At 39.7% G+C, this 14,164-nt stretch overlaps 1 protein-coding gene across 1 annotated transcript in view; it reads right to left on the reverse strand.

The window, feature by feature from the left end:
• The window catches only part of LRP1 (LDL receptor protein 1), a 654,607-nt gene that overhangs the window by 287,664 nt on the left and 352,779 nt on the right, over nt 1-14,164 (reverse strand). The window contains 4 exon segments of the mRNA XM_089105022.1: nt 26-250; nt 3,426-3,683; nt 10,174-10,363; nt 12,257-12,461. Of these exon segments, the coding sequence (XP_088961148.1) occupies nt 26-250; nt 3,426-3,683; nt 10,174-10,363; nt 12,257-12,461 (878 nt within the window).

The raw sequence follows: 14,164 nt of genomic DNA on the forward strand, positions 1-14,164 counted from the left end.
AAATTACAAGCAAAAATAAACTTACGACAGCCTATCTCATCACTGGCGTCAGGGCAGTCTTGGTCTTTGTCGCATCTGTACTTCATTGCAATACAAGGACCACTGCTGCACTTAAACTGACCTTCATCACAATGACAATCACTTTCATCACTATGATCACCGCAGTCATTAACTTGATTACATGTTTGATTAGAGAAAATACAACGGTTGTTGGCACATTGAAAAAAACCATCCGGGCACTTTCTATATGCTAAAATAAAACGGTTTACTTGAACATTCGCAAAAAGGGCCATCACGTATGGGGGAGGGAAGGGGACGCTCCCCAAATGTTTTTGGTCACTCGGTAAAATAAAAGGGTTTACTTCAACATTCGCAAAAAGAGCCATCACGTATGGGGGAGGGAAGGGGACGCTCCCCTAATGTTTTTGGTCACTCGGTAAAATAAAAAGGTTTACTTCAACATTCGCTAAAAGGACCATCACGTATGGGGAAGGGAAGGGGACGCTCCCCCAATGTTTTTCGTCACTCGGTAAAATAATAGGGTTTACTTCAACATTCGCAAAAAGGGCCATCACGTATGGGGGAGGGAAGGGAACGCCCCCCCCCCCAATGTTTTTGGTCACTCGGTAAAATAAAAGGGTTTACTTCAACATTTTAAAAGGGAATAGAATATTTAAGCTATGTTCCGTATATGTTCTTTGTAGGGACACTGTGAAAAAAATAAGAATAGAAATGTGTTCTATCATCACCTCTGAGATCTTTCAACTGAAAATTCGTATCCTTCAGATTTTTATAGAGCACTAAAATCGAACAAGCTGAGAACGCTGTGTACAAGCACAGAGAACATCATCGAACAAGCCTCAGTATACAAATGTGTTTGATTTTAGTATTGATTAAATAAAAAAAAACTATTGTTTTACAATAAAAGTAAAGCACGACATTAAAACTTATAATGAAAATAAAGTATACTATGTATGAGGGAGCTGCCCCCTACCCCTAAAACCTCAACTACTAATGACAAATTTTGACTGATTTTCCTAATACTTCAAGACTGACTGCTCTTAAACAAGGGTAATTGCCAATTGGCTGTATTTGTTGCACCCAAAATGCTTTCATTTAAACATAATAAGTGAGGGGTTGATGTAGGAGGGAGCCTTACCTTAGACCTTAGATCCACCTGTGCCTCCAGTGGCACCCAGGGCATCAAGAAGGAGCCTCCAATTTTCCTGCAGGTTTGCTGCTGCAAGTATGTCCTCCCACTGAGGTTGGATTGATGTGTGCAGGTTACGGAGATCTGTCTGGTATTTTCGACGCAGGGTGTTTCTGGGTCTGCCCCTGCGGCGTGGACCCGATGGCTGCCAATGGAGTGCTTTGTTGGGTTGTTAGAGATTTTCTATCCGTAGCACGTGACCGAGGTATCTCCATCGGTGGACTCTTATGACATATGTCACAAGATGCTCACCAGTCTTATTGTGGATGAAGTGGTTTGTCATTTTCTGCTTCCGACGGATGCTGAGAGTTCTTCTAACACATGTGTTTGAAAGCAAGTATTCTTCTCTCTTGTTCCTGGTTTAAGCGTCAGGTTTCGGCTGCGTAAAGCAGCACTGGCATAACATTGATATTGGAGAGTCGTAGCCTTAGCAGTATAGAGAAGCTTTGGGACCGCCATACTTTCCGTAATATATTAAAGGCCCCATTGGCTTGGCCGATTCTTGTGAGCGCTTATTTTGTGGTCGATCTGGTACTTTCTATTATGCTTCCCAAGTATTTGAAATGGACGACTTGCTCTATGTGTTGGTGTCTGCAAGTGATGCTCAGGGGTGAATCTGTGGTAGCCATCCATTTTGTCTTTTCATTATTTATTTTCAGGCCGACATGGCTACCTCTCTCCCTCACTTTGTCAAGGAGTTCTTGGAGTCTTTGCTTGCATGATTCCAGGACGCCGATGTCGTGAGCGAAGTCTACATCACTGAGGCGTATTTCTGGATTCAGCTGGATTCCGTCTGTGCTTGTACTTCGCAGTATGTAATCAATGACGATTACGAAAAGTAGCGGTGACAAGACACAACCTTGCTTAACTCCTGATAGAATGCGGAAGAAACGAGTTTGGCCATCTGGTGTCTTTTCACAGCACTCGCTATCTTCATAAGACGCAACAATCAGTTAAACTATCGTTTCAGGGATTCCGTAATGCCGTATGATCTTCCACAGACTTTGGCGGTCTACTGAGTTAAATGCCTTCTCAAAATCGATGAATATCAGATATACTTTGGAGCGCCATTCTCTTTTTTCTTCCGTCAGTAGCCGTAGGGTAAGTATTAAGTCTGCACATGAACGGTTCGGTCTGAATCCATGTTGCTCGTCGTGAAGGTGTCTTTCGAGCTGCGCGCTGATTCTCTGCAGTAAAATGTGCGTCAGCAATTTGCTAGGTATTGAAAGCAGCCAGATTCCTCGCCAGTTGCCTGGGAAGGACGCATCGCCTTTCTTAAAGATCCTCTCAAGGGTGCTACGTTTCCAATCCGAAGGTATTTTGGCGGTTGTCCAGATTACTGCGAACAACGCTGTCCAGAACCTGAGGCAGGTCATAACAGTCGCTTTGATCATTTCCACGGATATCCTGTCTTCGCCAGAATATCCGCCCCCTCATATACAGCATAACTTACATTAATTTTCATTTTTAATGGCGTATTCACTTTTGTTAGAAATAAAACGATTGTATTTAATCTATGTTGACTTTTGATGCAATATCCAATAATACCATACCAAACGTGAGGCGGAGGGGGGGGGGCCACTAACCTCCCCCCTAACTCCAAACCTTACTCTTTAAATTAAAGTTTCGCTTTCCCAGAAAAATTTTGGTTACATTTCTTTATTCCATATATCTGAGAATCTGCCTCCTATATAAATCCTCCTCCTCGCGCTCAAAAAGCTAAAGTTTGACTCCTCCACTCCGGTGCTTTAAGAACGAATGGTCAAACATCAGAGCAATCGAAATGGGATAATAAGCCATTTTCACGATTTCTCAATAACAAAAAAGCTTATCAATTTTCGTTCACTTTAAACAATAATATTTATTTATTAAGATATTTTTTTTAATACAATGACAGATATAATACTTGCAATTTCCCACTAGCTATATTTCTTGCTTCTAAAAATGCTTTCAGCATTAGATTATTAAAATATCAGCAAAGACAATGAGGGTTGGGGAGAGGGACAGTCACTTTCATAAACGGGAATGATGAAACAGCTGAAAGAAGAATTTAGCTGAACAAAATTATCTGTAGCTTAAACGTAAATTGCAAGTACAATTGTTTGGAATTTCCTGAAAAACACTTTGAACCTACAATTATTTGGTTGGAATTCACCATTAAAGTGATGAAGCAAAAACATCCTTAAATAAAACTAGATAAAACCAAAACAATTACCACAATAGCTTGGCAATTCATCAGATAAGTCAGGGCACTGGGGTACGCCATCACAGGTCAGCTCATAAGGTATACATTTTCCTGAGCTACAAGCAAATTCATTTGTGCTACAATTCACCGCATAACTGACACAACGACGCGGGTCTTGAACTAGTGGTACTCTTCCTGTGAAGCAGTGGCATGAAGCTGCACCTTTCTCAGTGAGACGGCAAATATCTTCGCACCCGCCATTGAGAACCCGACATTTATTAAGAGAGCCTGGAAGATTTGAATCTTATTTACGACAAGTTTACTCTAGTCTCTTATTGTAGCTAATTACCATATTAGTCTATTGAAGCTAACTGTAGTTAATCACCATATTACCATATTTGCCGGTCCAGCCTTTCAAAATCCGAGGCTATTAGCTTTGCTTTTCTCATCATTCTCATCAAGCAGATCATGGTAACGAACTGCAAGTAAGGAGTGGCTCGGCCAAATAGGAACCGAAACTCTAAAAAAAAGGACTTTGATAACAATTGATGCATCAACAGCATTAGCTTTTTATGCTGATTCTGAATATATAAAATTCATGAAGCTGAAATGTCACCCATCAAAAGCTGAGAGCCTGAGAACATTTGCCTGATTTTCAAAAAGGGGGGAAACACCCCCAGAAAGTCAAACTCTCATAGGCAGCGCAATAGCGCTGCCTACGTAAAGAACGAAGTTGGCACAATGTATTATTTTTTTTTTTTTTAGACCAGGCCACTTCGTACCGAAGAAGTTGTCGTAGAAATTTCGAAAAGGGCTCATTCGATTGAAAATTGGAAGGGCTAGTGCCCTTTTTAATAGTCGAAAGTGATTGGAAGGCAACTAACACCCCTTCCACGCCCATCATTTCCCCAAACAGATCCAATCAAAATTTTGAGATAGCCATTTTGTTCCACTTGGTAGAAAGGTTCGGAAATTATGTCTGAGAATGACGCTCCACCCACAGCCCTCAGGGCAAGGGTTGTAAGTTATGCCCTGAGGGCATATGAGGTTATTATAGAAAGCGTTCTCATAGAGACTTCAAAAAGGGTTCACTCGATTGGAAATTGAAATGGCTAGTGCCCGTTTTACTACTCGAAAGAAGTCGAGGAGCAATTAACACTCCTCTCACGTTCACGATTTTCTAAAACCTAAGCTATCAATATTTTGAGATAATTATTTTGTTCAACGTAGTTGAAAGTTCTGGAAATTAGGTATTTGAAAATTACAACCTCCCCCCCCCACAGTCCTCAGGGAAAAGGTTGTAAGTTATGTCCTGGAGGCTTATAAGGTTTTTATAGAAAGCGCTGTATTAGAAACTTCAAAAAGGGCTCATTCGATTGGAAATTTAAAGGGCTAGTGCCCTTTTTAATAGTAGATAGTGATTGGAGGAGAACTAACCCCCCTCTCACGCCCACCATTTCCCAAAACACATCCAATAAAAATTTTGAGATAGCCATTTTGTTCAACGTAGTTTAATGGTTTGGAAATTATGTCTTTGAGTAGGACAACCCCCCCCCCCAAAGCCCTCAGGGTTAAGGTTGTAAGTTATGCCCTGGGGGCATATAAGGTTTTTATAGAAAGCGTTATCGTAAAAACTTCAAAAAGGGCTCATTTGATTGGAAATTGAGAGGGAAATTGCCCTGTTTAATAGTCGAAAGTGATCGGAGGGAGAAACAGCCCCACCCCCCGCGCCCACCATTTCCCCAAACATTTCCTATTAACATTTTGATATGGCCATTTTTTTCAACGTAGTTGAAAGGTCTGGAAATTATGTCTTTGGGGACGACAACCCCCCCCCCACCCATAGCCCTCAGTAAAATGGTAGTAAGTTATACCCTTAAGCCATATAGAGTTTTACATGAAGTTTTGTCGTAGAATCTTCAAAAAGGGCTCATTCGATTGGAAATTCAGAGGGCTAGTGTCTTTTTTTAGTCAAAAGCGATCGAAGGGCGAATGCCCCCCCCCCCCTCGCCCATCATTTCCCCAAACATTTCCAATCAAAATTTTGAGATAATTTTGTTCAACATACTTGAAAGGTCTGGAAAAATGTCTTTGAGGATAACAAATACCCCCGGCCCCCAGGGCAAAGGTTGTAAGTTATACCCTGGGAGCATATAAGGTTTTATAGAAAGCGTGGTCATATAAACTTCGGAGGGGTCTCATTGGATTAGTAGTCATACACTCTGGTGCTCTTTTTAAGAATCAAAGTGATTGGAGGGTAGCTACCCCCCCCCCCACACACACACACACACACGTCATAATGTCCCGAAATGCATCTAAAAAGAAATTTTGAAATAGCCATTCTATTCAAAACAGTCTAAATATCATATAACAAGGCTTTTGAGTTGAAACAAACCCCAGAGATACGAGACAAGGGTTGTAATCTATGACCAGAGGGTATTTGAGGTTTCCATGGATGGGATTGTAGTTTAATTTCAGAAGAAGTTCATTTGGTTAATACTTGAAATTTATAGTTCTTTTTTAAGTGCCAAAATTGATGGACGCGATTCAGCCCCCCTCCCCTCTCCTACCTCCCCTCCTTTCACCAGACACATCTGATTGAAATTATGAGATAGCGATTTTTTTTCAAATAGTCCAAAGAACATATAATGATGTCTCTAGGGATGATACATCCCCACAGTACTCTGACGACAGGATTGTAAGCTCCTTCATGAGGGGCATATAAGGTTATAACGTACTGCAGTCGAATAAACATCAGATGGGGCTTATTTGATTTGAAATTGAAAGTTATTATATCACTTTTAAGAGTCAAAGTGCTTTGAAATCAAACAGTCCTCCCCCCCTCCACGCTCAGCATTTGCCTTAACACCTCCAATCAAAATTCGGAGATTACTATTTTATCCATCGTAGTTGAAGGTTTTGGAAATTATGTCTGTGAGGAATACACCCCCCCCCCCTATAGTTCTCAAGGAGAGGGTTGTAAGTTATGCCCTTTGGGCATTTGCGTTCCTTATAAAAATGGTGGTCGTGTTTGCTTTGGAGGGTACTCATTGGATTTGTAATCATAAGTTCTAGTGCCCTTTTTAAGAGTAAAAGTGATCAAAGCGCAACTACCCCCCCCCCCCCCGACACACACATACACACACAAACATGTCGTGTTTTCCTAAGATGTACCCAATAGATATGTTGAGAAAGGCTTTTTATTCAAAATAGTCCAAATATCATATAACAAAGCTTTTGAGGTTGATACAAACCACAAGAACTTAGGGGCGAGGTTTGTAGGATATGTCCCAGGGGCATTTAAGGTACTTATGGAAGGGATGGTTGTATATGCTTTAGAGGTGGCTCATTTGGTTGAAATTGGAGTTACAAGGGTTTTGAGTTATGCCCAGGGGGCATATAAGGTTTTTATGAAATGGGTGGTCGTATTAAATTCATATGGGTCTCATTTGATTTTAAATTAGAAGTTACAGTGCAGGTTATAGTTTATTCAATTCTACTTCTTATTTTTTCATTGTATTTCACATCTGTCACAGAATAACTTATTTCAATATAACTTCGCTAAAAGTAACACAAATTTAAGCTTTCGTATTGATACATTAATTATTATAGGAAATGAAGAGCCCGACGACTCAACTTATTTCTCTGAAATTTTTTTTTTACTTCATACTTGAGCCTCCCTAAACTCGACGTCCAAATTTGAAGCTTTTTTTTAATTCATGCTTGAGCGTCCCTAAACTCAACGTCCAAATTTGTAACTTTTTTTACTTCATGCTTGAGCGTCCCTAAACTCGACGTCCAAATTTGGAGCTTTTTTTTACTTCATGCTTCAGACTCCCTAAACTCGACGTCCAAATTTGGAGCTTTTTTTTACTTCATGCTTGAGCGTCCCTAAACTCGACGTCCAAATTTGGAGCATTTTTTTACTTCATGCTTGAGCCTCCCTAAACTCGACGTCCAGATTAAGAGTTTTTTTTACTTCATGCTTGAGCGTCCCTAAACTCTACGTCCAAATTTGAAGCTTTTTTTACTTCATGCTTGAGCATCCCTAAACTCGACGTCCAAATTTGGAGCTTTTTTTACTTCATGCTTGAGCGTCCCTAAACTCAACGTCCAAATTTGGAGCTTTTTTTTTACTTCATGCTTGAGCGTCCCTATACTCGACGTCCAAATTTGGAGCTTTTTTTACTTCATGCTTGAGCATCCCTAAACTCGACGTCTAAATTTGGAGCTTTTTTACTTCATGCTTGAGCCTCCCTAAACTCAACGTCCAAATTTGGGCTTTTTTTTACTTCATGCTTGAGCGTCCCTAAACTCGACGTCAAAAGTTGGAGCTTTTTTTTTACTTAATTCTTGAGCCTCTCTACACTCGACGTCCAAATTTGGAGCTTTTATTACTTCATGCTTGAGCGTCCCTAAACTCGACGTCCAAATTTGGAGCTTTTTTTACTTCATGCTTGAGCGTCCCTAAACTCGACGTCCAAATTTGGAGCTTTTTTTACTTTATGCTTGAGCCTCCCTAAACTCGACGTCCAAATTTAGAGCTGGTCTGTCGACAGAGACATCAAAAATGTCTATTTCACATCTGTCACAGAATAACTTATTTCAATATAACTTCGCTAAAAGTAACACAGATTTAAGCTTTCGTATTGATACATTAATTATTATAGGAAATGAAGAGTCCGACGACTCAACTTATTTCTCTGAAATCTTTTTTTACTTCATGCTTGAGCCTCCCTAAACTCGACGTCCAAATTTGGAGCTTTTTTTACTTCATGCTTGAGCCTCCCTAAACTCGACGTCCAAATTTGGAGCTATTTTTTACTTCATGCTTGAGCGTCCCTAAACTCAACGTCCAAATTTGGAGCTTTTTTTACTTCATGCTTGAGCGTCCCTAAACTCGACGTCCAAATTTGGAGCTTTTTTTACTTCATGCTTGAGCATCCCTAAACTCGACGTCCACATTTGTAGCTTTTTCTACTTCATGCTTGAGCCTCCCTAAACTCGACGTCCAAATTTGGAACTTTTTTTTTACTTCATGCTTGAGCGTCCCTAAACTCGACGTCCAAATTTGGAGCTTTTTTTTACTTCATGGTTGAGCCTTCCTAAACTCGACGTCCAAATTTGGAGCTTTTTTTTTACTTCATACTTGAGCATCCCTAAACTCGACGTCCAAATTTGGAGCTTTTTTTACTTCATGCTTGAGCCTCCCTAAACTCGACGTCCAAATTAGGGCTTCTTTTTACTTCATGCTTGAGCGTCCCTAAACTCGACGTCCAAAGTTGGAGCTTTTTTTACTTAATGCTTGAGCCTCCCTAAACTCGACGTCCAAATTTGGAGCTTTTTTTACTTCATGCTTGAGCGTCGCTAAACTCGACGTCCAAAATTGGATCTTTTTTTTACTTCATGCTTGAGCGTCCCTAAACTCGACGTCCAAATTTGGAGATTTTTTTACTTCATGCTTGAGCGTCCCTAAACTCGACGTCCAAATTTGGAGCTTTTTTTTACTTCATGCTTGAGCCTCCCTAAACTCAACATCCAAATTTGGAGCTTTTTTTTACTTCATGCTTGAGCGTCTCTAAACTCGACGTCCAAATTTGGAGCTGTTTTTACTTCATGCTTGAGCGTCCCCAAACTCGACGTCCAAATTTGGAGCTGATCTGTCGACAGAGACATCAAAAACGTCTTATGAGTGTAAACCTTAACTAGTTTTTACAGCAAACGTCCTGTGAGGTGACAGTATCCGCGACCAATTGACCACAGTTGCGGAGCACCCCCTGTGACTATGTCTTTCGGTTAAAAACTTACAAGTTCGGCTTGTAATTTGCCGTTTGCCGTGCGATTTGACAACTCTTAAAATATTTTTACATACACAGTAATGAGAAAATAGATACACTGAATGTTGCTTTTTATGGGGCTATGGATTCATAAAGTTTTCGTTTTGATTACATATGTGGACGATTACCTGTGGTTATAAGCCATCCAAAAAACAGCTCGTTTACAGATATGAAGACAAATGTTAGCCAAATTTTCGCTAGTGCCTACCAGTGATGGATGCAAATGCAACACTGTTCTATTTCCATCCCCAGCAGAGGTCATATGAGTTGGAGAGCCTAAGAAGGTACAACCATGAGCCTAGCTTTTACTTAAGGCAAAATTTGGTTGGAACCTGACGCCTCTTCTTATAGACGTGCTAATGACAAAATTTACGGACTTGAATCATCCTCCCCCATAGAGGTTGAAATACTAGTGGACTCCCAAAAGACATAATCTCACGGCATCAACAGTTTCAGTAAGTTTTGCTGAGACCCAACACTTTGGTAGATATATTGATGACTTGAATTGAGAAGAACCCTCTCCCCCAACCCCTTTAGAGAATGGATTCGTCTTGGATCACAGAAAACCCATGAAAAGCACTAGCTGATTCCCAGATTCAAGTTTTGGTTGATGCCACCACCTCCGCTGATTAAAAGAACTTAGGGACACTAGAGAGGTAGATTTGGTCCGAGCTCCAAAAAAACGCGGTGTGGAGATTAGCTTTCACTTTAAACAAATTTTGTCTAAATCAGCCACACTTCCTAGTAGATGCGTTGATTACAAGGATTTATGCCCCTTTTCCACTACTCAACACAAATGTTATGTCTGGATCCTGAAATGCCACGACTATGACTCTAAATCCTTTTCCTACAAATGTAACTGAATTCATTTTTTCTTTTTTAAATGCATATATAAGAAATATACTAAAATCACAATAAAAAGGGAACCAAAAATAGCTTACAATCACTTGTGTCGTCAAAAACAGCAACAATACCCATAGGTCGAGCAACATCCTTTCGAAGCCAAGTAACGTCCTCCCCAGTGAACTTGTTAGCTCTTAACACGGCGTGAAGGACCCAGTCGGTCCAGAAAAGCTGGTCACCGTATACTGCCAGGTCAAAAGGATGATGTGGCGTAACTTTTGACAACACCTACCAAAAAAAAAATTAAATAAAAGATTGTTGAATATATAAAATGCACTCTTAGACATATGGTGATATAGCAGATATTAAATCGGAATTATATCTTAACAGTAGATATACATGTTTTACTTTATATAATCCTTAAACGTCCATAACACCTCCCAGCCAATCTTTAATTCGAAAACTGCCCTGGGATGTTATAAAAGTCAGGAAACAGTTTCTCCGAAGACTTCTTTGCAGTCAGTTCAGAGTCATTTGGTTTACAGATGCTCACAAGAGAGCATACGTTCTGTTGTTTAAGTTTTTCTTGCGCCAGAAGCCTAAGGGCAAGCGACTATATCTCATAATAGATTATGTTCAGTCAGTAGGTTTCACTAGACATGAATTTTATAAGTATTTTGCATAGTAAGTTCTGCTTTGTCTCACGGATCGAGTTGGAACCATCTGACTTTTTTTGGGGAGGGGGGAGGGGACTTAAAAATCTTGAGTTTGGAAGGAAGTGGCAAACTGTTTCCTCCAGTCCTCGAAAAACAGTATATGTTAGGGTTCCTTTTTAATTTTGTTTATGCTTGTTGCCCAACAGGCTAATTGGCTAGTGGATTATTATTGACAGATATATTGAAATCACTATTTATTTTGAATATTAGTTCCGATCACACAATAAAAGGTAAAGGAGACTCACATGTACAGAGAACAGAAACAATTGACAGAATCAAAAGGGGGAGGGAAGATTCCTCACAGTATTATGTATGTTAAGATGGCATTAAGATGGGGGGAGGGAGGATTCCTCATAATAGTATGTATATTAAGATGGAATTAAGATGGGGGAGGGAGGATTCCTCACAACATTATGTATATTAAGATAGAATTAAGATGGGGGGCGGGAGGAGTCCTCACAGTATTATGTATATTAAGATCGAATTAAGATGGGGTGAGGGAGGATTCCTCAAAATATTATGTATATTAAGACGGATTGAGCTATCTGCAGTAACTCCGTTTGCCAGGGTTCCTTTATAAAAGGCAAAGGAGACTCATATGAGAGAACAGAAACAATTGACAGAATCAAAAGGGGAAGGGAGGATTCCTCACAATATTATGTATATTAAGATGGAATTAAGATGGGGGAGGGAGGATTCCTCACAATATTATGTATATTAAGATGGAATTAAGATGGGGGGAGGGAGGATTCCTCACTATATTTTGTATATTAAGATAGGATTAAGATGGAGGAAGGGAGAATTTCTCACAATATTATGTATATTAAGATGGAATTAAGATGGGAGAGGGAGGATTCCTCACAGTATTATGCATATTAAGATGGAACTAAGATCGGTGAGGGACGATTCCTCACAATATTATGTATATTAAGATGGAATTAAGATAGGGGGAGGAAGGATTCCTCACAACATTATGTAGATTAAGCTGGAATTAAGATGGGGGAGGGAGGATTCCTCACAATATTATGTATATTAAGCTGGAATTAAGATGGGGAGAGGGAAGATTCCTCACAATATTATGTATATTAAGATGGATTGAGCTATCTACAGTAACTCCGTGTGCCAGGGTTCCTTTTAAGAAAAAGTGGCACATTTCAGTCGTTTATCATTTTGTTCATGATAGAAATTTTTTTTAAAAAGCACTGCTAACGGTAGTTTGGACCCCGAAGCGTAGCTTGTTTGGCGTCATTTCCCTAAAGTGTTCTATATAAAAGATGCACAAAGTTCGATTTTTTCGATAAACTTCAGAAAAAAACAGCAGTATAAAAAAACCAACAGAGAGACAAGCCTCAATATATAATAATAATAATAATAAAAAAAAAAAAAAAAAAAAAAAAAAAAAAGTAGGGAAAAGAAGCTATTAGAGTTACTTCAGTGAGAATAATAGCATTAAAAAAAATGTTACCACACGATTGGACCCATCTAATTCTGCTCTTTCAATCTTATCCAGCCTAGCATCTGCCCAATAAAGCTTCTGAGCCCTTAAATCCAAAGTCAGAGCATTTGGCATATTAATATCAGTTGTTATTATTGACTGAACTTCGAGTCCGGTAGTGTAAGCACGTTGTATAGCTGGTGATCTCTTGTTCCAATTGGTCCAATAAACGCGTCTGGAAATATTACATAAAACTGAAGATACAAATATAATAAATTATAATAAAAATCATAAGTAATAATAAAAAGAACATATATAATATAAATAAATATATAAAATTGTAATATAATAAGTAATTCTGATAAGCAAAAAATAAATTTTCAAAAGTCACAATTTGTTTTTAGTGAGATTTGAGTCTAACTAAGAAATTTGAGACGCAAGACCGACTTTTCGGGGATTTATATTATCTTCTGGAGTAAATTTAGAGGTTCTAAGCATATCTAAGTAAGCTTATTTATATTTGTCAAACAACAAGCTGAACAAAAAATGGGGCTCTATCCTCCTTTCTAGGGTTATGATGAAAGGAATACTGAGATGGCTAGGACACGTTTTACGACTGAAGAATGACAATTGCCGGAGATTTTTTTTTTTTTTGGCCATCCATCAAGGGCCAAACGAGTAGAAGGCTGTCCCCGAATGGGATAAGAAGAGGGCATACAGACAGATCTAAAAGGCAATGGAACTTCATAGAACGTGGTTAAGAGTGAAGCTTTGAATAGATTGGTATGGAGGAGGAGCATGTGCAGCTGTGTTGGCCTTAGGTGGTTTGGTGCTCCAGTGAGTTGTTAGAAGTAGTAGTACTTCAGGCGACCTGTGAATTTACCATTTGTTCCCCAAAATCTATACGAGTTTTCTCTACTCTAAAGACTTTTCTGTTCATAAAAAATGTTCTAGCTATGTTTAAACTTCTCTTTTTTACTTAACGTTCTTGCTCAGTAGGGTCGCCAGCATAGATGGAACTAGTTGACAGCGCCGTCAGTCTTCTCTAGGTGGTCCTGTCTCGGGCAAGTGATGGGGCCTCGTTTGGGTTGATATTGCGGCTGAGAAGTCGTTGGTTTATTACATCAGCCCACCTGGTGCGCGGTCTCCCACTAGGACGTCACCAGCCATTTTCCGAGGAGTTGAAATCCGTGATGATCGTTGCAGGAGTGCTTGGCGGGAGGCGAGGTAGGTGGCCGTACCACCTTAAGGAACAAGTTTCTACTTGAGTAGAGCGATTTTGCAGCTTGAAGGTCGTCAGGATCTCAGTATTGCGGATCTGATCATACCATTTGAAGCCTTCTATTCAATGCCTGTGTCTAGTTTGAACGGCATTGACTTTTCGTAGCTGTGTCTGAGTTATCGGCCACGTTTCAGAAGAATATAGCATGATGATTGAGACTGTGGCGTTGTAAATTCGAGCTTTGGTTAGGCGACTAATTTGTGGTTTAAGGAGAACTGCCCTCAGGAGGCGTCCAAATACAGAGTTAGCCTTGGTTGATCTGGCAGAAATGTCGAGGTCAAGTGTGCCATTTGAGGATATAATTGATCTGAGTTATGCGAACTGCCTCACCAAGTCAACAGCTTGGCCATTAATCTCAACAGGTAAGGGTATCGTCGAAGCAGTCTGATCTATGGGCATTATCTCTGTTTTCTTTCAGTTCATTTGCAGCCCTACTCTAGAAGCAGTGAAGGAGTGTCTCGAGTGCAGACTTAAGTTGGTCAAGATTGTCACTAAGGACAGCTACATCGTCTGCGAAGTCAATATCAGAGGTTCCTCCCGGCATAACGGATACCAAAAGGATTTAACACTTTTAAACGCAATTGTATATATTATGATAGATATAAAGATATAAAATATTATTGGCTACATTTTTAAAACATTTTTTTTAGAATTAA

This window comes from Artemia sp. Qi Xiang Cuo, chromosome 19, assembly GCF_049724085.1.
Source record: "Artemia sp. Qi Xiang Cuo chromosome 19, ASM4972408v1, whole genome shotgun sequence".
NCBI classification, from domain to species: Eukaryota; Metazoa; Arthropoda; class Branchiopoda; order Anostraca; family Artemiidae; genus Artemia; species Artemia sp. Qi Xiang Cuo.